This window comes from Hylobates moloch, unplaced genomic scaffold (genome assembly GCF_009828535.3).
Source record: "Hylobates moloch isolate HMO894 unplaced genomic scaffold, HMol_V3 SCAFFOLD_13, whole genome shotgun sequence".
NCBI classification, from domain to species: Eukaryota; Metazoa; Chordata; class Mammalia; order Primates; family Hylobatidae; genus Hylobates; species Hylobates moloch.
In genome coordinates this window covers 92,835,556-92,858,527 of record NW_026652288.1, presented here as the reverse complement: position 1 = coordinate 92,858,527, position 22,972 = coordinate 92,835,556, and the positions used below count along the sequence as shown (strand labels likewise).

Sequence of the window (22,972 nt, the reverse complement as noted above, 5' to 3'; positions counted from 1 at the left end):
CTTTTCCAGCTGGAAAAGTGAAAAACTATTATAAGATTCATTCTTCAGTACAGTGAACTTTTATATCTATTTAAATATCTATAAAAGTTGTAGCATGTGATATACCATTTTCTCCCAGCCTGGAGAGTGTTTTTTCCTAAACAAATAGCACAGCTTAGGGGATTTGGCTTGATTTCTTGAATTCCTTTCTCCTGGGATCTTTGAGATCTCATATCTTAGGTATATGTGTCTGGTCGCCCAAACAATCAAACAGAATAGGAGAGCCATTGAGTTGGAGAGGTTTTCAGCCTCACTTGCTATTTCTCTAGGGAGCTGTTACTATTTTGTTCAAAATAATCTTCCAGTAGAACATCTTTTCTTTTGGCCCTTCAGTATATTAAACCAATCTGTTCACACAGAAAAAAATCTCTAAACTTCCACAGTGGAACAATCGTATCAAACTTTTAAGCAAACTGATGACTTTAAAGAAGGCTTTTCCCCAGAAACATAAATTCTTTCCCCCAGCCTGAGCCACAGTTTGGGCCTTAATGTATTCTTACAAACAGAGAGTGCTCCCGACTTCAGTAAGTGCTATTTTCTGTCCAGTCAAATTGCGGGCACCGTGGGCTTCATGATAAATTTGAAACCTTGTTTTCTCTGTGATTTCACCCTCATCTGAGGGACAGAAAGGAAGAGCAAGTCTTGTAAACACAAGCAGCTTTAGCCTTCCCTGGGAGAGCTCAGTTCCTGATGAATGAGACAAGCAGACAGGACTCAGCTACCCATCATTCCTGCTGTGTGCCTTTCCACCCGTCAAGGAGAGTACGAGCAAGTGCTCAGCACACGCACAACGGCACCTCCACCTCGTCTGCCAGTTGGATCCTGTTCCAAGGTGGTGGTGGGGCTCCCATTTTCTGAGGAAAGGGAACTTTGGTAGGCAATGAGCTATCTCTCAGTTCACAAGCAGTCCTTACCCTGCCACCAACAGGACCCTGTCTGCACAGGGAAAAGGAGACTCTCCGAAAGGGAGCATGAACTTATACACATGTTCTGGAAGATAGTGCCCTGAGTTTCTCCTCCAGCCTGAGTGCGGGCAGTAAAAAAATTAAATACCCAAAAAGGTTATTTTCTTTCCATGGAAACTGAAACTCCATTTTTAAAAAGGCTGAGCAACTTCCCCTTATCCTTTCCAAGTACCGTAGTTGCTCCATCTTTCTGTCTGTGTTCATGACAGATTTTTGTAACCCTGCTCAAGTTGACCATGTGGTTGAATCCCAAAGCAGTCACCAGGTCACGATTTTTGCTTGTATCCTTTTTAAACAGCGTAAAGGGGATATACAGTGTGTGACATCACTTGTGAAGATTCACCTTCCCTGTCTCACACACTTTCCTCATCCATGCTCTGCCTCACTTTGGATGTATCCCTCTTCCCAGCTTCCCCCTCCAATGTCTCCTTCTGCCATACCAACATGGCATTTCTCCTTTAGCCTCTCCACCTTTCTTCCCAACTCTTCCTCACATATGGATGTGTGTGTGTGTGTGTTTGTGTGTGTGTGTGTGTGTTGCTGGAAGCTCAGCAGCAGTTAAGAAAATGAGTGGGAAAAGCCAAGACCCTCTTTAGTGGATGGGATGAGGGAATGGCTAAGATACTGACTCAGAGTACATTTTTCCATCATATCTAGTTTGTCTTTATTCATCTGCAACCTGACTTCTTTTAGGCTGTTATTAATTTATCCAACCTACACATATTTCATGAGCATTGATGAGATAAGAAATGAGGGCTGACACATGAGAATGGAAAAGAAGAGATATGCCTGATTCCCAGGCAAGAGTGCCAGCCATGTGGCTAATGTAGGGCAATATTTGGAGTGGACAGAGCCAGAGGAGGTGTCCAAAGAACCCTGAAGGGCCAGCTCAGGGAAGCCAAGTCCATCATCAGCCAGATCCAGGGCCAGGTTTGAGGATGGGTATGGCAATGTAACCCTTCCAGGGGAAATTCTGGAGTAGGATGGGCCCCAAGGAACAAAGGTACCAGCTTGAGAGGGTCCAGGACTTCTGTGTGATCAGAGTGGGGAAGTCTAAAACTCTTCCCACAGGGAATGAGCTCTAGGCTGTGTGAAGACCGCACAGGTGGCTGGGCCTAGAGGAAGTGATTCAGTGTTTGTGTGCAGAGGTGATCTCTTGGTTTGTTTTAGAAGTATGGGCCTGTTCCAATGCTCAAGGGCATACCAAACCAGCCTCTGACCCAGGATCCAAACCCATAATTCTCAAGCACAAAATTCTAGGTCAGGCTCTTCCACCTTTGTTTTGCAGTCCGGGCTTTCTTTATGGGTAAGGCTCAGGGCAATGAATGATGACCTGCACTGTCTAAAGAAAGGACTACAGCTGTTGGCTTTGGAAGGAAGTAGCGTTCCACAGCTGCATAGCACTAAGTCTCTGTGTTAAAAGAGCAGAATGGGGGGTTGGCTTGGAAGTACGAATCTTTTCATGTTAAACTGAAATTGCTGCCCATATTTGCCAAACTTAAATAATTAAACAAGGCCACAGTTGGTTGGCAGGTGGAGGGAGAGGTAGTTGTTTATTGATGAGACCAACTGAAGTATTTTTATGATCAACTAGCAGTTATTACCTTATTATTGCTCAGTAGTTTCTAGCATTCAACATTCAATATCTATCATTTTCTTGTTTCTGGTCACTATCTTGGATTAAAACTAGATTATATTAACTAGTTTTCCTTTTAATTTACAACAATAGCGTGAGATATACAAAAAGCAGATGTTGATTTTGAAGAGGAAAGTATACTTTTTTTGATGTATACCCTTTTGGATATTTTGAATTTTGTATCACGTCGGTGCATTACCTATCAAGGATAAGTTAATTGATTAATTTTAAAGCTGCATCTTGACTTCATCAGCATTTAATTTCCTAAATGAAAAATGTACTGATCTACTATTCTCTTCACCCCACTTCTATCAAGAATTTGTTTTTTCTAATTCCTTCTAAGAGAGACTACTTTTATTTTCTAGGATGAGCTGAAATTACTTGGAAAGCAGGGGACCACATTGCTGTCATGCATCCAAGAACCAGCAACCAAATATCCCAACAGCAAACTCAATCTCAATCAACTTGAGAATGTAACTACCATGGAAAGGTGAGTGAGTGAGGTGGAATCAGCCTTTTCAGGAGAGAATATGTAGACCTAGATGTTCTGGAGCAACCAAGAACAGATTGGAACAGCCAATATTGGGTCTTGGTGGGGCCAAGGAAGAAGAAGAATATTTGAGACAACAAAGGAAAAAAGATCACATCCATCTGGCATCCACGTACAGAGATCTTTTTATGAGCATTCCATTCTCCCCTCTTCAATGTATATGACATGTTCCCACCCTAGGATTTTGAGGGAGAGGGTAGTATTTACTGGGCTTCATTTCTAAGTAACAGTTTGGCTTGGAGCTGTGCTTTATATTCGTGTAGTCTCAGGTAGAAAGAAAGAAGGCATGAAGGTAAGATCAGCCAGAGCACATTCTAAAGCACAGCAGCTGCATCTGAAGTAAAGTCACTGCCTGCACTGTGGGTGTCCTGATTGGAAAATGAAAGGTGCAAAGCCCACTGAGCCAGAAGAAAGGCATAAGTGACACATGCTTTCATAATAAGGAGATGGTCACAATTGATACCACTGACCGAAGACACAGGTGTTCTATCCATAGGCCTATATGGATGCCTGTGGAAATGAATGCTAACCTAACATCACTTTCTCATTCTTTCTTGAAAGGTTATTAGTTCAACTGGATGAAACAGAAAAAGCCTTTAGTCAGTTTTGGTCTGAGCATCATCTGAAGCTTAATCAGTGCCTACAACTACAGCATTTTGAGCACGATTTTTGTAAGGTATTCTTGTCTTGTTTAATATAACTTTCTTTTCTGGTACCGTGACCTCTGGTTTTCTCTCCCTCCTCACTCTTTGGTATGGGGTGTCCCTCTTTTCCCTAATCCAGCTTTCTCCTTATCTGCTTGCTTCTTTACAGACCATCCCCTCCAACCCCCTTCTCACTTTTTCAGTGGAGTCAAAGTGTTCTAGAATCCCATTTACCTATTGATGTACATGGCATTTCAGTGATGGTTTATCTTCCTTTTTTTTTTGAAACAGGGTCTTGCTCTGTCACTCCGGCCAGAGTGCAGTGGTGTGATCATGGCTTACTGCAGCTTTGATCTTCTGGGCTCAAGCTATCCTCCCACCTCAGCCTCCCAAATAGTTGGAACTACAGGCATGCCCCACCATCACACCCAATAATTTTTTTTTTTGAGATGGAGTCTCACTCTGTTGCTCAGGCTGGAGTGCAGTGGCGCGATCTCAGCTCACTGCAACCTCCACCTCCCGGGTTCAAGCGATTCTCCTGCCTCAGCCTCCTGAGTAGCTGGGACTATAGGCGCCCACCACACTCAGCTAATTTTTTGTATTTTTGGTAGAGATGGGGTTTCACTGTGTTAGCCAGGATGGTCTCAATCTCCTGACCTCTGTGACCTACCTGCCTCAGTCTCCCAAAGTGCTGGGATTACAGGCATGAGCCACTGTGCCCGGCCCAGATAATTTTTAAATATTTTTGCAGAGACGAGGTCTCCCTATGTTGCCCAGGCTGGCCTCGAACTTCCAAGCACAAACAATCCTCTTGCCTCAGCCTCCCAAAGTGCTGGGATTATAGGCATGAGCCACTGGACCCAGCTATCTTCCTTTTTGATTGTTAATCTGTTGAATATAGTTCTAATAGTTCAGCTACAGGTGAATTCTGCACCCCCAGCTTAATTTGAAAGTTAGTGAGCTGCAAAAAAAATTTTTTTTAACATATACAGATATATACAAGTCTTGAATCCTTTTTGGAATTTTGAGTTTTCTTGAAGCATGACAAACCTATACCTTCAGGTGAGTGAGTGTTGGTTTACTTCTGGACTGTTCTAATGTTTCTTGTAGGCTAAGCTTGCCCTGGATAATTTGCTGGAAGAGCAAGCAGAGTTTACAGGCATTGGAGACAGCGTGATGCACGTGGAGCAACTTCTTAAGGAACACAAAAAACTGGAGGAAAAAAGCCAGGTTTGCTTTCTGACATTTTTTGTGTACTGGGAGGGAGGTTGCTGTGGACAATGATGGATCGTGTCCAGTCATTGCTATTGGAAGGTTGCTAAAGGACACAGGAATGCCCAGTCCTGCCCTTCAGTCACCCCAGGATCCCAAAGAGAGATGCACATTAACAACTGCTATGAATAATACGGGCAGCACAGAGTCCTATTAAAGCCGCCGGAACATACAGTTGCAGTTAGATGCTCAGGTGGGGTGAGGACTCTGGACCAGCCCTGCCGTCCCACGTGGTCAGCAGCCAAGTGGGAGAAGGTCACAACAGGCTCATCACTCACCAGAACAATTATCTCAGAGTCTCACCAATCAGCTTGAGCTCCTCCCTGGAGCCTGGACTAGGGGGCTGGGGGTTGTGGGGTTGGTAGTAAGGATGGGAAACTTTCAAAGGAGAAACCAGAAAAAAAAAAAAACAACTAGTTTTATACCTGGAGCAAGACAGTTAGATGGGGGAAATTGGTCCACATTAGTTCCATTGCTACACAGAATTGGCAAAGCTTTCTCCTTTCTCATGTCCCAAGAGTTGTAAATGTGAAACTTGTAAAAGAATATGTATTTTACAGTCCCATACTGGAATTAAACAGTGTCCCAGATCTGCACACAAGTCAGCATTTAGAAATGATTCCATTTTAAGTGTTTACAAATTTGGTTTATTACAAATGAAGAAAGCTGAGTCATCTCTTTCTAGAGAATTCCTTTCTGCTTGTTTGAAATTAGGTTCTCTATATTTTTGGGTCTTGGGGACCAAGTCCCCTATGGTTAGCGCTTCCTTTCTTAGCTAATCTGGAGGCATGTTTCTCAGAGGGCAATTTTGCAGTACTAGAGATTTGCCGAAGTGTAAGCCTCTGTCAAGCAGCACAGATGTCACCTGAGTAAGCGCTAATTAGAAATATAAAATCTCAGACCCCACCCTGGAATTGGAATCTGCGTTTTAAGAAGATCCCCAGGTGATTGACTTGTACATTACAGTTGGAGACACACACCCCTAAATGATACAAAACAAAGTATATCAAGGCCACACTGACTGTAAGAGCTGTGGGTTGTAGATTCTGAGCTGTAGGTGCTTGTGCACATGCATGAACACACAAACCCAGCTGTGTATCCAGATCCCCATTCAGGAATACCATCCCTTCCTAGCGAGCACTCTTTCTCTTACCAGTGACCATTTGACAGATAAACGAGTGCTAAAGACACATGAGTCATCAGGAACATTTATCAAACAATGGAAAAGTTGAATTTCATATATATGATGACTATATGTCTTAGATTCTCCAGGACAGCCCCAATCTTATATCATTTTAGTTTTTTCAAAATAATTTTTTACTGAATATAGATACTATATTTTTTTGCTTATTCATGTATTAAGAAAAAGTACCTCATCAATAGAAATGCCTTCATATATATATGAAAGTGGCTACTGACCTATCCAGAGGGTTATTTATTCATCAACAGGTATTCCTTATCCTAGGTTCCGTGGATGCAGTGGTGAGCCAGTCCAGAATCTGCCCTCATGAAGCTTACATTCTACTGGAGAGAGACAGTTCACTAAAAAGCAATCAAATAAATAATAACATCAGATAGTAACAAGTGATATAAAAAAGAAAACAAGATATAATAGAAAGTGACTGGGGATGCTACTTTAGTTAGAATGGTCTGGAAAGGCCTGAGAAGATGACTTTTGATCTGAGATCTGTTTGATCTGTGTAATCATGCAAAGACTTAGGGAGTAGCATCAAGGCAAGAGTGAGCTGCAGGTGCAAAGGTCTTAAAGTGGAAATGGGCTCGGTGAGTTCAAGGAACATTGCTAGAGCAGGTGGGCCAGGAGGAAATGAGGGAACAGAGACCAGCAGAGGCCAGGTAGTCCTGTTGCACCCTGAGATCTTTTGTGAGGATTTGAATTTTATTCTCAGTGGAACAGAAAGCCCTTGGAAGGCGCTCTGGGCTGTGTCTTGAATAGTGGCGACGGATCTGCACGACTGCATCATTCTTCTGCCCACCTCCTTGAACTTGTGGTCCTTGGTATATACTTCAAAAGTTGCTGACCAGAGCTAGGGATGAAGCCTATGGTTATGGAACACGGGAATGCTCTGTGAACCCATGACCCACCTTTCGTGGGCAACATTCTTGAAGCAGCTAGACTAGCCCACTGTGGATGACCTGTGACTTGCAGGATTTGCAGACCTGTCACATCCTGTGACTTGCAGATCTTGTTTCTAAACTTGCTTCCTGAAGGATGCAGTACACCTGTGTCTCTGCCTTTGGGTGAATCAAACAAAGCTGTCTCATCATAATTGAGATCGTTTTCGATATATCTTCCCTCAGACTTCTCAGACACATGGCTTCTTCAGATGATTAGGGCTTGGCTAATCTTTCCATTTGTCCTTTAAAGTGTTAAAGGAACAAGACTGTGTCTGGCCACAGTCTGACAAATATCTGCTTGGGGTTTGTCTTTTACTCGGCACTAAGGGGCCACCTCCCTCCCAGCACAGCCACACGCTGGCTCTGGGGTGTTGCCAGCTTCCTTATTCCACATGGTGACATCATCCTCACAAGTAACCTCAGAGTCCACTCACTAACCAGGCTCCTGTCGCATGCTGATTCAGCCTGTTCTTTATCTTGTTCTCGTTTGAGGGTTTAGCAGTCTTTTGAATGCTCCTTCCTGATTCTGAAAACCAGTAGTTTCAACCACTTACAGGTCTTCTATAAAAGCAGAATTTGCTGCAGGGTCTTGACTGTGGGCCATACTGAGACCCTTGCTGAGGGGCCAGCAGGGAACAGACCAGGACAGGGTGGAGGAACCACCTGATTTCAGCCTTGACCTCTCCCCATAAGGGTGCTGTGTCTAAGAAGGCATGGAAACTTAACATCTAAGGATGTCATCTAGTTGGAGGGTCATGGCTTTGTGTACATGTGTGAAATTTTCAAACACACACAGAAGCAGATAGACTGGCACAATGAACTCCAAGTGTCCATCATTCAATTTCAACAACCATTAGCTTTCTGCCTTTCTTGTTTCATCTGGCCCACCTCCCCATACACACACTCCATCCCTATGGATCATCTGTGGGTTTGTTCTAGATTCCCTGATAGGGTAGCATCACTTGCTTTCTCGCCATTTTCTTCCCTAGTAGGTACTCTCATCTCTCATCTGTTATACCAGCAGAGTCCTTGGGGGGAAATAAACTGTTATTTCAATAAATATTTCTGATTGCAACTTCTAAGCTGTAACTTGACGATCCAGCCTTCTGGAATTTTCAGCATCTGAAAGATCCCAGATGGGCTTGTGATCAGAGTACCAGATTTTAGCCATTTTTTCCCTCACTCTTTTTTACTTTGGAGATTTTGATGACTATTTATCCTGAGCGGGAGGTATATAAGCTAAAAAATAAGCTTCAATTTGGAGGTTTCACCGTAAATTTCTTTGCAGGCACCAGGAGGATTTCATAGCACATATGGAGAGGCCAGGTGGGCTGGAAGGGGACAAGAACACAGGCTTTGGAGTCAGATAGGGATGGATTCAAATCTTGGCTCTAACAAGTACCAGCTGTATGACCCTAGTCATGTTTCTTAGCCTTTCTGAATATGGTCCCCCTCATCTGTAAAGCAGAGGTAATAATTCCTACCTCACAGAGACCCTGTGAAGATTAAATGAGTTAGATGTGTGGTAGAGACTTCATGTAGTCGGCTTGCAATGTGGTTGGTGGTCAGTAGTCAGTGTTAAGAAACTATTGTTGTCCTTTCAATTCTGTAATAGTGACCTTCCAGCCATGCGGTGGCTGAATCCGGGTTGCTCCTTAGTTGCCCTTTGTTTTGAGACAGAGTTTCACTCTTGCCGCCCAGGCTGGAGTGCAGTGGCGCTATATTGGCTCACTGCAACCTCTGCCTCCCGGGTTCAAGCGATTCTCTTGTCTCAGCCTCCCGAGTAGCTGGGACTACAGGTACCCTCCACCATACCCAGCTAATTTTTGTATTTTTAGTAGAGACGGGGTTTCACCATGTTGGTCAGGCTGGTCTCTAACTCCTGACCTTGTTATCCGCCGGCCTTGGCTTCCCAAAGTGCTGGGATTACAGGCGTGACCCACCACGCCCGGCCTCCTCAGTTGCCTTTATGGGCCTTTTTCCCTAGACCCATTTGGACCTGTTACTCCCATCTTTCCTCTAACATCTCAAATGTCTTCTGGACAGTTCTGAAGGGTGAAATACTATATGCCAAGGGAAGAGCAGGCTCTGATCACCACAGGGCGATTTGGAAGTATCCTGTGGTGAATTTCCCTGGACCCAGAAAATTCTGCCCTGTTCTTAATAAATTAGGCAGCTGGACTTAAAAAAAAAAAAAAATGTCAACAGAGACTTTCATGCCAAGTCTCATGTTTCTATATTTGACTAAAGTCAGACAAGTTCGAGCAACCAAATGAGGTCTCTAAGTTTAGGCAGAACAAGTGCAGCCATTTTTCTCTGTGTATGTTGGTCTGAGCCAGATCCTGGAGCCAGACTGCCTGGGTTTGAAGCCTGGCTCTTCTCTTTCCTACCTGGGTCACCTTGGGCCATTGTGCCTCCACTTCCCTTTGGTAAAACAGTACCTGTATCAAAGGGTTTGTTGTGAAGAGTTAAGGAAATGTAAAGCATTCAGAACAGTGCCTGGCATATAGTAAGCTCTCAGTAGATGTTAGCTGTTGTTATTAATATTACAGAGGTAGAGGGATAAATTCTGGGCTATGGGACATGTCCTAGGTTCAGTCTGCAGTAGCTGAGCAGCACTAGTAAAGGTCTGTCATTCATTCAACATTTATTCTGCAAATATTTATTCATCTCCTACCATGCCAGGTACTGTTTAAGTTCTGAGGACACAGCAGTGAACCAAAGAGTCAAAAATCACTGCCCAGACCGGGCGCGGTGGCTCACGCCTCTAATCCTAGCACTTTGGGAGGCTGAGGCGGGTGGATTGCCTGAGCACAGGAGTTCGAGACCAGCCTGGGCAACATGGTGAAACCCCGTCTCTACTAAAAATTAAAAAATAAATAAATAAATAAATTAGCCAGGCGTACTGGTGGACGCCTGTAGTCCCAGCTACTCGGGAGGCTGAGGGAGGAGAATTGCTTGAACCCGGGAGGCAGAAGTTGCGGTGAGCCTGGCTCCAGCCTGGCTACAGGGCAAGACTCCATCTCCAAAAAAAAAAAAAAAAAAAATCACTGCCCAGGGAATGAGTATTCCAGTCGTCTTGTAGGGGTGGTAACCAGTGCACCTGGGCCTTTGCTGTTTAGAACAAGTGCTTTGGGTATTTTTGCCACAGTCCTTTTAACTAGCCACTGCTTGATTTGTGTCACTCGTTTCTATACCAGTACTCCTCTTTGTTTTGTGCAGCATTTATTTGTAAGTACCTAAGATGCACCATGCACTGTTTTCAGTTGAATAAGAGCTGGTTCTGGACCATAGGTGTCTGTGGCATAGTGCAGGCAGCAGATAAGTGGTCACAACTTAATGAAGCAGGTGCTCTGATCAAAAGAAGCACAGAGAAAGTTTTCTGGAGAAGGTGAAGTCTGAAATGTGATTTAGATCGAGTTGGCCCCAGAGGAGTATGGGTTGGGGGAGTAGGTAGGGAAGGATGGGCTTTCTGGGCAGACAGCAGGTGGAGAAGGGATGGAGGCCTGAAGCTGCCTGAATATTTGGGGAACAATAAATGGATAATTAGTATGGTTGCAGCAGAGAATGGAGTTGAGGAAGTGGAAGAGGACTTGGTAAGTCAGGCACACCCACGTATGAGCTAGATAACGAAAGTCCCCATGTGCATTGCTCAAGAGTTTAAGCTTGCTCCTGAAGACCCTGGGTGCCCAGAAAAGGGCTTGAAGCTTGGGGGTGATGTAGACACAATAAGATATGTTGGAATTGCTGCTTTGTCAGCAGCCTGGAGCATGATTTGAAGGAGAGCCTGAAGAAAAGCAGGGAGACCAGCTGTCCCCATGAGAAGCCATAAGGCCTGAGCAGACAGTGACAAGGAGGTGACAGAGACAGGGTCAGAATTTGAAAGGCATTAAAAGGTGATGGCCCCTGCAGGGCTTCATTAATGACTGGAAGGGTGAGAGGAAAGGGGTTTGGAAATTGTTGAAACCATAAACCAGTGCAAATTAAGAGAGGGGCAAGTTGTACGCACCTGGAGTTACCGTGACTCCTTATGTTACTGTAAACAGCTAAAGCAGTGCAGTGATGCACTGGATGCTTAGCGTGGCTGGCAAGGGGGCTCATGGGCTCTCTGCTCCTAGAGACCTTTTGGAATGTGGCAGTCATCTGTGCTGATTGCTTCACAGAGTTCCAGCCAAGCAGGTCACCGCATCATGTAGCTCATTGGCTCATTCATTTATTTTGTTGATCAAATATTTATTGCATGCCTACTAAATGCTCTCATGGAACTTACATTTTGGTAGGAGTGAGTGGAGGAGGGAGGAATTCTTTTTTTTTTTTTTTTTTTTTTTTTGTTTTTTTTTTTTTTTTTTTTTTTTGAGACAGAGTCTCATTCTGTTGCCCAGGCTGGAGTGCAGTGGCACAATCTCAGCTCACTGCAACCTCCACCTCCCAGGTTCAAGTGATTCTCTTGCCTCAGCCTCCTGAGTAGCTGGGACTACAGGTGTGTGCCACCATGCCTGGCTAATTTTTTGTCTTTTTAGTAGAGATGGGGTTTCACTGTGTTAGCCAGGACAGTCTCTATCTCCTGACTTCATGATCTGCACGCCTCAGCCTCCCAAAGTGCTGGGATTACTGGCGTGAGCCACTGTGCCCAGCCAGGAGGGAGGAATTCTACATTAAAGTAAATAAGGAAAATAGTTTTTAGATAGAGATAATGCTGTTAAAGAATTAAAGTGACGGAGAGGGCCTAGGTGACTGGGCGAATGGGTTGTAGAGAATGACAAGATATAGTCGCCAGGGAAGCCCTGTGAGGAGGTGACCAAGGAACTCAGCTCTGCATGACCCAGGGAAGAGCAATCCAGAGAAGGGTCGAGTCAGGAGCTAGTTTGGTGATCAGCCGTAAGCCATATCTCTCAGCTGGATTCCTGCAGCAGCCCCTTAACAGGTCTCCCTGCGTTTCCTCTTATTCTGGACACTGCACCTGGAGTGGTCCTTTCAAAAACATGATCAAGAGCCTCCCTCCAAACCCAGGGGCTTTCCTCTCACCCCGGCCATGGAACCCCCTCTTTCCTCTGGTTACATCTTCCACTCATTTCCTTCTTGCTCCCTCTGCTGCAGCCACACTGGCCTCCTTCCAGCTACCTGAACTTGTCAAACATGCCTTCACCTCCCAGCCAAGTACTGTGAGGCTTGTCCCTGACTTCAGGTCTCGGCTTGTGTGCAGAGTGCTCCCAAGACTACGCACACATTTCTTCGAAGATTCACTAGGATGACTCTGCATGTAGCTGTATTAGAGTTATGATCTATTATGATGAGAAAGTACTAAGCAAAATTAGCAAAGGAGAAAGGCATGCGAGGTGAAGTCTGGAGGAAACCAGGCACAAGCTTCTTAGAATCCTCTCCTGTGGGAGTCTCACAGGACATACTTCCTGCCCCCACCTGTGGGTTGTGACAACATGTGTGAAATGTTGTCTACCAGGGAAGCTCATTAGAGACTCAATGCCCAGAGGTTTTATTGGTAGCTGGTCATGTCAGCAGCTTCTGTCTGGCAAGTACCAAGATTTCAGACTCCCAGAGGAAAAGCAAGTAATCACCATAAACCATACTGTTTGCACAAGCAGTTCAGGCATGGTGAACTATTCACATCAGGGAATGGAGGGAACCTTCCTAAAATCTAAGTTCCTAGATGCCAACAAAGGGCCAATCTTCAAATGGAGTCTTTCTTTCTAAGGCTGTAGTCTCAGGCTTTCTTTCTTCTTTTACTTTTTTGGAGACGGAGCCTAGCTCTGTCACCCAGGCTGGAGCGCAATGGCGTGATCTTGGCTCACTGCAACCTCCGCCTCCCTCCCAGGTTCAAGCAATTCTCCTGCCTCAGCTTCCAGAGTAGCTGGGACTATAGGCACATGCTGCCATGCCTGGCTGATTTTTTGTATTTTAGTAGAGATGGGGTTTCACTGTGTTGCCCAGGCTGGTCTCGAACTCCCGAGCTCAGGCAATCCGCCTGCCTCGGCCTCCCAAAGTGCTAGGATTACAGGCATGAGCCACCACAACCCAGCCTAGTCTCAGGCTTTCTGTGTGAAGTCTTTTCTGCATAGCTTGAGTACTCCTTCTCAGGGAGGCCTTCTCACCATCCATTAAAAATACTAGCTCCAGCACTCCCTGCCCTCCCTACTGTCTAATTTTTCTCCACATATTCGTCACTGTCTAAGATACCATATGACCTATACATGCAATTGTTTATTGCCTCTGTCTCCCATTAAAATGTAAGCTTCATTTCATGAGGTGGGGGTTTTTGCCTGGTTTCCTTACCAATGAACCCCCAGCACCTATGATAGTGTTTGGCACATAGTAGGTTCTCAATAATATGAGAAGGATGAATGAAGGAATGCTTAAACAGGAAAACTTGGCACGTGTGGTTAGAGCGAAGTGTCATGCAGAAAGAGGTAGGAAATGTGATTGAGCAGACAGGGTCAGTGCAGACAGGGCCCTGACAGGCTTTGGGAAAGGGTTTAGGCAAGGATATTTCTTCCTTTCTTTCTTTTTTTTTTTTTTTGAGATGGAGTCTTGCTCTGTTACCCAGGCTGGAGTGCAGTGGCGCAATCTCAGTTCACTGCAATCTCCACCTCCCGGGTTCAAGCGATTCTCCTGCCTCAGCCTCCTGAGTAGTTGGGATTACAGACACCTACCACCACGCCCATCTAATTTTTGTATTTAATAGAGACGGGGTTTTTCCACGTTGGTCAGGCTCGTCTCGAGCTCCTGACCTCAGGTGATCCACCCACCTCCCAAAGTGCTGGCATTACAGGTGTGAGCCACCGTGCCCAGCCTAGACAAGCATATTTCTTAAGTGTCATGACCACCTTTGAGTTGTCCAAACCCAATTTTCACCAGTGCCTCAACTTCAGCTCACCCCCCACTCTCCTCAAGGACAAGCGTCAGTCCCTCTTCTTGTTCCTTTAGTTAATAGGGGTATTCAAAATCTCTTATTATGTGCACTCCATGCTTTTCTGCCCTAGAGTTTATTGCAATTGTAATAATTTAATGATTTGTGTAATTTAGTTAATATCTGAATTCTCCATTAATCTGAAAATTTTGGGCTTGTTAACACTATATCCTCGATGCCTAGCCCAGAACTCAACAGGTATTTGAATGAATGACTGCTGTTGTTCAGCATGTGGACAACTCTGGGCCACGTTCAACTTCCTGGGCCTGGAACCATTCAGAGCTTTCTCAGGTTCTCCAGCCTTCATCCTGGGTTAGCATCTCCGCAGCCTCCCTCCAGGCTTGGAGCACACAATACCAGGCAGCTGTCGGCCTCACGATGCTCTGACTTCTGATGCCTGGCTGTGGATGTTCACTTTGCAGGAGCCCCTGGAAAAGGCCCAGCTGCTGGCACTGACTGGGGACCAGCTCATCCAAAGCCACCATTATGCAGCAGATGCCATCAGGCCCCGGTGTGTGGACCTCAGGCACCTCTGTGACGATTTCATCAATGGAAACAAGAAAAAATGGGACATTTTAGGAAAGTCCTTAGAGTTTCATAGACAGCTGGACAAGGTGAGCAAAACACAGCCAAGAACATGGTGTCTGCAAGATTTTCTGTGAAGAAGCTTCCATCATACTCACCCTCCCTTCTTTGTGTGATTGCTGAGAGGCTCGAGTGCTTTATGTGAAAAGATGTTCGAGAGGCATTAAAAACTGTGCAGATCCTAGGTTGTAGAGGTACTGAAGGTAAAAAGTGCTCTGGCCATCCCACCGCATCCCATTAAAGTTAACTAAAGCCCATTTCTATCTGTGTGGAGCCAGACTTTAAAAGTGTGTTTTGGCCTGGCCCTGTGGGAACCCTTCTTGATTCCCTTTCAAGTGTACAGAGAACCAAGCACTATATTTGCAGAGTGCTTCCCTCATATAAAGGCAAAGGGTTTTGACTCTTTTTGGAGAAGCTTAAGTAAAATGACCATTTTATACCCCCTACCATGTATCGAGCACCTACGCTATCCCTACCAGGAACATAATTATGTCATCTATTTATAATCCTCAAGACAACCTCCGAGGAAGGTATTAATGGCCTCATTGTGCAGAGGCAGAAACTGATACTCTGCTGGGTCTCAAAATGTAGCACACAAGAATCACCTAGTGAGCTGTTATATGGCAGATTCCCTTATGCACCGCCCTGGAGACTCAGCGTCAGTAGGTCTGGAATACTGCCCAGGAACTAGTATTTTAGTAAAGTGCCCAAATGATTCTGGTGCAGGTGGTGCAGGGATGACACCAAGAAACCCTGGGGTAACTGACTGCCCAAGACCACACATGGTACACACAGGGGAAGCCAGAATTAAAGTCAGGCCTGCCAGATTCCACACCAAGGCTTCACAGGATAGACAGCAAGGGCGCATGCCAGGGACCCACAGGGAGAGGGGTGTGCAGACCCTGGTGCTCTTTGGAGGTGACCTCTAGGGTATGTTTCCAGTCAGCAGGAGCAGTGGTTTCTGGAGTCTTCCCTGTCAGCTGGTCCCAGGCAGCATGTGGCTGATGGCAATGAGTCAGCATGCTCCATCCCCACAGCTGTTCCTCTTGCATGGCAGGGGGCACCCACCCGGGCTGCTTACCTCATCCCATTGCCAAAGGGATTTTAATGTCAATGAGATATAGTTGTTCCAGAAGCAAGTAGCCCCGAAGGGGCTGGTGCGCAGCCTGCTCTGTGTGCTGAGCTCGCTGCGGGATCAGCTGCTGTTTTCCCAACTCCATTTTTGCTCCAGAGATAATAAGCCTGGTGTGTGTGTGTGCGCGCATGTGTGTATGAGAGAGAGAGAGGGAGACAGAGAGAGAGAGAAAGCAAGTAGCCATAGTAACTCTACAGAAAACCCCAGCCTAATGTTTTTTGCAGATCTAGGCATGATGTGTAAAGAGGAAGTTTTCACAGCATATATCAAAGCATGAGTTCATATTATTGTGGAAATCCAAAAATGTAGCAAGAAAAAGGTTACTCATGGGCACGTACATATCCCACTATCCCCCATCCCTACATAATGGTAATTATTAATTCTGAAATATCTTTATGATTTTTTATTATTCTAAATGTGGTACATATTCACTGTAAATAATCTAGGAAAAAAAAGTAAGACAAAAATTTAAGTTGCCTATCATTTTCTCACTTAGAAAGACAGCCACTTTGGAGTGTTCCATTTTGATCTTTTTTCTCTGTATAGTTATTTTATATTGCTCTTCAGGTCACATCGTAAATGGAAATGCAGAGGTATTGGCACTGGAAGCTTCTTTTCATATAACTCTTCAGGTAGCATAAGGGCTCCCTGTCTTTCTGTTCAAGTGTCTCAGTGGAGTTCAAAAGAGCAAAGAAAATGAGTCCTTTTTAAAAATTGAATAATTAGAATTCATCACCTATCTAATATTCTCCCAGCATCCAGAAACTCTTGAGTATTGCTGTGCTGAGTTACAAAGCTTTGCATTCTTGCTTCCTTAGGAAAGACAAACACCAGTAAATGCAAATAGGGATCACCTGGGAATCCAAAGAGGAAAGTTATGTTTTTGTTAAAAGGGACATGCCCTTCTCCCAGGAAATGTTAAAGGGCCAGGTCTAATGTCTTATTAATCACCCTGTGTTCTGGTAACCAATTTGGATGCAAGAAGAGCCAACTAGCAGGTAAACCCCAAAAGCCATTGATTACATTTCTCTATGGTTAGACCAGCCTAAGAGATATTTAGCTATAAGGCTGGGTGGGTGCAGTGCTTCACACCTGTAATCCCAGCACTTTGGGAGGCTGAGGTGGGAGGATTGCTTGAGCCCAGGAGTTCGAGAGCAGCCTGGGCAACATGGCCAAAACCCGTCTCAAAAAAACGAAAGAAAGAAAGAGAGAGAGAAAGAAAGAGGAAGGAAGGAAAGGAAGGAAGGAAGGGAAGGAAGGAAGGAAGGAAGGAAGGAAGGAAGGAAGGAAGGAAGGAAAAATTAGCCTGGTGTGCTGGTATGGTGGCACGCATCTGTAGTCCCAGCTACTCAGGAGGCTAAGGTGGAAGAATCACCTGAGCCTGGGGTAGACCTCTCCAGGCTGCATTAAGCCGTAATCGCACTACTGCACTCCATCCTGGGTGACAGAGTGAAACCCTGTCTCAAATTAAATATATATTTAGCTCTCTCCTCCTGGAGATGTAGCAATTACTGTTAGTGGAAGAGACTCATTTTGCTGACCGAGTGACTCCCCTGAGAAGTGGAAAGGTATAAATTGGTTTGGGTTTGTCCACCTCATAGTGTAATTTACAGTGGTTAGATCCCTTAAACTTTATGCCGTCCCATGACAACTTCCCATTGTCTCGGAATCCTTGTAGACACCTCACAAGCTCAGACCTGCTGAGGATTGTGGTGGCTCTGAGTTGTGGTCGGGCGAAGTTCACAGGGCACTGTTTCTTTCCAAAAGGTCAGCCAATGGTGTGAGGCAGGAATCTACCTCTTGGCTTCCCAAGCTGTAGACAAGTGCCAGTCTCGAGAAGGGGTTGACATCGCCTTGAACGACATTGCGACTTTCCTGGGCACAGTCAAGGAGTACCCGTTGCTCAGCCCCAAGGAGTTTTACAACGAGTTTGAGTTGCTGCTCACCCTCGATGTAAAGGTAATGCTTCCGGGTTATTTTGATCCTGTGGTTGGGAAATGGATAGGGGAGGGAGGGACTGTGCCTTCTTCCTGATAAAGTACCCACAGGGTACTCAGCAGGCTGAATTGAGTGGGCTCACCGGTTCCGAAGCCCTCCAGCGGCCTCTTAGACTCTCGGCCTGTACGTCCTGGCATACTGACCCTTCGTCTAACTCAAATCAGTCATTTCTCTATTAATGCTTATGAGCATTCCTGATGTACCACGTGCTGTGCTGAGTGCTGAGGATACCATGATGATTAGAAATAGGCATGCTTCCATCCCTCACCTAGCTTACAGTTTCATGGGAGAGGCTGTCATTAACAAAATAATCACACAAAAATGTGTTACAAGCTGATATAAGTGCTGTCAAGGAGGGATGCAGGGTCAGGCATGTGACAGAGGAACTTGACCTGGACTGGGGTCAGAGAAGGCTCTCAGGAAGAGTCACTTGAGCTAAAGCCTGAAGAATGAATAGACAAGATGGGAGAGCCTTTCCGGACAGGAGGAACAGCATGTGCAAAGGCTTCAGGGCTGGGGGGAGCCTGGCACAGTGCAGACCAAAAGGTCAGGGTGCTGGAACCTAGAGAGCAACGGAAGTGTGTTTTGGGTGAGGTTAGACAGAGGCAGGCAAGGTAGACTTTGCGGGCCACATGAACGAGTTTGGATTTAAGCAGGGGGATAACTTGATTGGATTTGCATTTGAGAAGCACATTCTTCCATGAAGCCAGCAGGGTTGTAGGTAGCACACCTTCCTCTGAGAGCCACATCACCTTGTCTGCACCTCTGGTTTAGGAGCTTCTTTTAGTCAGCTTCCTGGGCACAAAGCAGGGAAGAGAAGATGCAGTGGAGGAACAAACAGATTATATCCAGCCTGTCTAACTGTTTATGTAATTCTGGGGAATGCCCTGAAGTCCCATCCATGGACTGAGGCCAAAAGTCTTTGCTCTAACATGACACAAACCACATTGTATTCTAATTGTTTGTTTGCTTATTTCTGAGACGGAGTCTTGCTCTGTCGCCCAGGCTGGAGTGCAGTGTCATGATCTCGGGTCACTGCAACCTCTGCCTCCTGGATTCAAGCGATTATCCTGCCTCAGCTTCCCAAGTAGCTGGGATGACAGGCGCCAGCCACCACACCCGGCTAATTTTTGTATTTTTAGTAGAGACGGGATTTCACCATGTTGACCAGACTGGTCTCAAACTCCTGTGCCAGGGTGTTCCAGGCACTGGAGACGCCGTAGTGAAAGGATATAGTCATTGCCCTCAAGGGTCTCAAGCAGGGGAGGCTAATCCTTAGATGCACAATTCTGGAGCATGGCAGGACCTGCAGCGACTTGCATAGTGATACCCAGAGGAGGTCACCTGAGGGAGGTAGGGATTGGGGGAGTAGGGGAAGGTGGGAGAAAGGGAATGCTTCGTGTCCTCAGGCTGTATACAGAGAGACCTGTTCATCATGATTTGCTTTTGTTACTGCAGGCCAAAGCCCAGAAAGTTTTGCAGAGGCTGGATGATGTCCAGGAAATATTTCACAAGAGGCAAGTGAGTCTGATGAAATTGGCAGCCAAACAGACTCGTCCAGTGCAACCTGTGGCCCCACATCCTGAGTCTTCACCAAAATGGGTGTCATCGAAAACCAGCCAGCCCTCCACCTCGGGTAGGTTATTTGAGGAAAAGAAGCTTTGTGGCTTTTGTGTTTCATCAGCACCATGAGGACTGAGACTGGTTGTCTACGATGGATAATGGTCGCTGTTTTAACAGATACTATTTAAAACAGACTACAGATATGGTATAGTGCAGACATGGAAGACATAAACACTTAGATAACACCAAGTGCCTGGATGCAAGGAGAAACACACAATCTACTGAAGGAATAATAAAAATGCATCATAAAGGCTGGGTGCGGTGGCTCACGCCTGTAATCCCAGCACTTTGGGAGGCCATGGCGGGTGGATTATCTGAGGTCAGGAATTCGAGACCAGCCTGGCCAACATGGTGAAACCCTGTCTCTACTGAAAATATAAAAATTAGGCTGGGCGTCGTGGCTCACACCTGTAATCCCAGCACTTTGGGAGCCTGAGTCGGGCAGATCATGAGGTCAGGAGATCGAGACTATCCTGGCTAACACGGTGAAACCCCATCTATACTAAAAATACAAAAAATTAGCTGGGCGTAGGGGCAGGCGCCTGTAGTCCTAGCTACTTGGGAGGCTGAGGCAGGAGAATGGCATGAACCTGGGAGGCAGAGCTTGCAGTAAGCGGAGATGGTGCCACTGCACTCCATCCTGGGTGACAGAGCAAGACTCCGTCTCAAAAAAAACATATATATATATACATACACACACACACACACACACACACATATATATACACACATATATATATAAATAAATTAGCTGGGCATAGTGGCAGGCGCCTGTAATCCCAGCTACTCAGGAGGCTGAGGCAGGAGAATTGCTTGAACCCGGGAGGCAGAGGTTGCAGTGAGCAGAGATTGCACCATTGCCCTCCAGCCTGGGCGACAAGAGCAAAACTCTGTCTCAACAACAACAACAACAACAACAAATGCATCATAATAATAACAACGTAATAATAACAGCATAAAATAGACCCCATTCAGGACCTTTAAAAGGCCCACTTTTTATTAGCAATGGAGTAGTAAAATTGGTTCTTTGAGCAAAGATTTAAAAAATAGGTAAGTTCTTATGCCAATCCCACATGGTCCTGATTACTATAGCTTATTAGCCTTTAAGATCAAGTCATGCGATGTTCCAACATTGTTCTTTTTCAAGGTTGTTTTGGCTATTTTATTTAGGTCCTTTTCATTGTTCCATAAATTTTAGAATCACCTTTCAATTTCTTCTGGGATTATGATGGGGATTACACTGGATATATGAGCTAATTTGGAGAGAACTATTATCTTACCAATATTGATTTTTCCAATTCCTGAATATAACTTATGTTTTTTAGGTCATCTTTAATTTCTCTCAACAATGCAGTTGTTTTGAGTGTAAAGGCCTTAGGCATCTCACATTTTTTTAACCCTATAATGAATGGAATTTACCATATATAACTAAGAATAGGAATAGATTTCTATATAGAAATATAATCCTATCATCTGCGAATAGGGATACTTTTACTTTTTTCTGTTTCAATCTTTATACTTTTTTTCTTGTCATATTATAATGACTGGGACCTCCACTACAATGTCAAATAGAAATGGTGAGAGCAGACATCCCTGTGTTTTCCCAATATTAGGAAAAGTGTTCAAGTTTCACCTTTAAGTATGATGTAAGCTATAGGTTTTCCACAGATGTCTTTTATCAGATTGACGGAATTCCCTTCTATTTCTATTTTTTGGAGAGTTTTTATCAGGAATGATTATTGAGTTTTTCAAATGCTTATTTGGTCCATGTATTGAGATAATGATATGGTTTTTCTTCTTTGTTTGTTAATATGGTAAATTACAATGATTTGTTTTCAAATGTTAAAACAACTGTACATTCTTGGAATAAACTGCCCTTGGGCAGGATGTACATGTCATTTGTTTATGTCGTGTATTGTGGAGCTCTGTCATTAAGCACATACATATTCATGGTTTTTATGTCTTTCAGATATATTAGCCCTTTTATAATTATGAAATGTCTCTCCTTCCCTCCTTACCTCTAGAAATACTCTTAAAGTCTGTCTTGTGTGATATTGTCACAGCCATTCCAGTTTTCTCATGCTTAGTGTTTGCACAACGTATTTTTTTTCTGTTTTCTATTCTGTCTTTGTATTTAAAGTATATTTGTTGTAGGCAGCATATAGTTGGGTCTTGCCTTTTTATACACTGTGACCTCTGCCTTGTAATTGGAGTGATTAGATTTTTATGTTTACATCCATCATCATTATTGATATAGTTGGATTTAGAGTTCCTGTTTTGTTATCCTATATGTCTCATGTGCTTTTTATTCCTCTTTTCCTCCTTTCCTGCCTTCTTTTGGGTTAGTAAATATTTTTTAATATTTTGTTTTAATTCCTCTATTGGCTTGTTATCATATCTCTTTGCACTGTTTTTCACCCAGACTAGGGACTACCATATGCATCCTTAACTTGTCATGATCTATTGAGTTAGTTTCATACCATTCTATGCAAAATATAGGAAATCTACAACATCATACTTCCATATGCTCCCCATCCATTGTCTGTGCTATTCTTATCATAAATATTACGTCTATATATATTAATCCTCCACTATGGTATTATAATTTTTGCTTTAAATAGTCATATATCAAATTAAGAGAAATACATATGTGTGTGTGTGCATGTGTGTGTGTGTGTGTGTGTGTGTGTGTGTGTGTATACATACCCCCTTATTCACCATTTCTGGGGTTCTTCATTCCTTATTATAGATTTGAGTTACTATCTTATATCATTTCTCTTCAGAATAAAGAGCTTCTGTTAGTATTTATTGTTGGGGAGTCTACCAGCAACAAATTCTTTTCTTGTCTTTGTGTTTTCCTTTTTGTGGGGAACAGGGTCTCGCTTTATTGTCCGGGCAGTTTTCGAACTCCTGGGCTCAAGCTCTCCTCCCGCCTCTGCCTCCCTAAGAGCTGGGATTACAGTTGTGAGCCACCGTGCCTGGCCGGTTAGCAATACATTCTTTCAGTTTTTGTTTATCTGAAAATTGTGGGGTGTTTTGGTAATTCTCCATTTAGTACAATTTACAATCCCTTGTCTTCCACCATGTATCCTACTTTTTAGAAGTAAGCCTTGATAACATTTAGTGTATTTCTTTCCTGAATTTTTATCTGCAAACACACACACACATCCACGTACACACTCTAACACACTTGCATACACATACCACAGACATACCCAAACATACACAAAGACATCCTTCTTAGATGATTGGAAACAGAACTTGGTTCTCTTGACCTTTCATCTTTCCTCAAGCTAAACTATGTTCACATCTATGACTTGGCCTCATTCATTGTTTCAAGGTACATATGTTTGTTTCAAGTAAATAAAGCAGGAATTACAGATTTGTTTCTCGGCTTTTCAAATACAAGATTTCATAATAGATAATACTCCTTCCCAGAATAAATAGATCTTTGTCAAGTCTGAACA

At 44.3% G+C, this 22,972-nt stretch overlaps 1 protein-coding gene across 3 annotated transcripts in view; it reads left to right on the top strand.

The window, feature by feature from the left end:
• MCF2L2 (MCF.2 cell line derived transforming sequence-like 2) overlaps positions 1-22,972 on the top strand; it is a 253,611-nt gene that overhangs the window by 118,173 nt on the left and 112,466 nt on the right. For all 3 annotated transcript variants that reach the window (XM_032171721.2, XM_058427094.1, XM_032171722.2), the window contains 6 exons: positions 3,006-3,130; positions 3,752-3,866; positions 4,945-5,064; positions 14,587-14,778; positions 17,652-17,843; positions 19,341-19,518. In XM_032171721.2, coding sequence (XP_032027612.1) covers positions 3,006-3,130; positions 3,752-3,866; positions 4,945-5,064; positions 14,587-14,778; positions 17,652-17,843; positions 19,341-19,518 — 922 coding nt within the window. The remainder of the gene's footprint in view (positions 1-3,005; positions 3,131-3,751; positions 3,867-4,944; positions 5,065-14,586; positions 14,779-17,651; positions 17,844-19,340; positions 19,519-22,972) is intronic.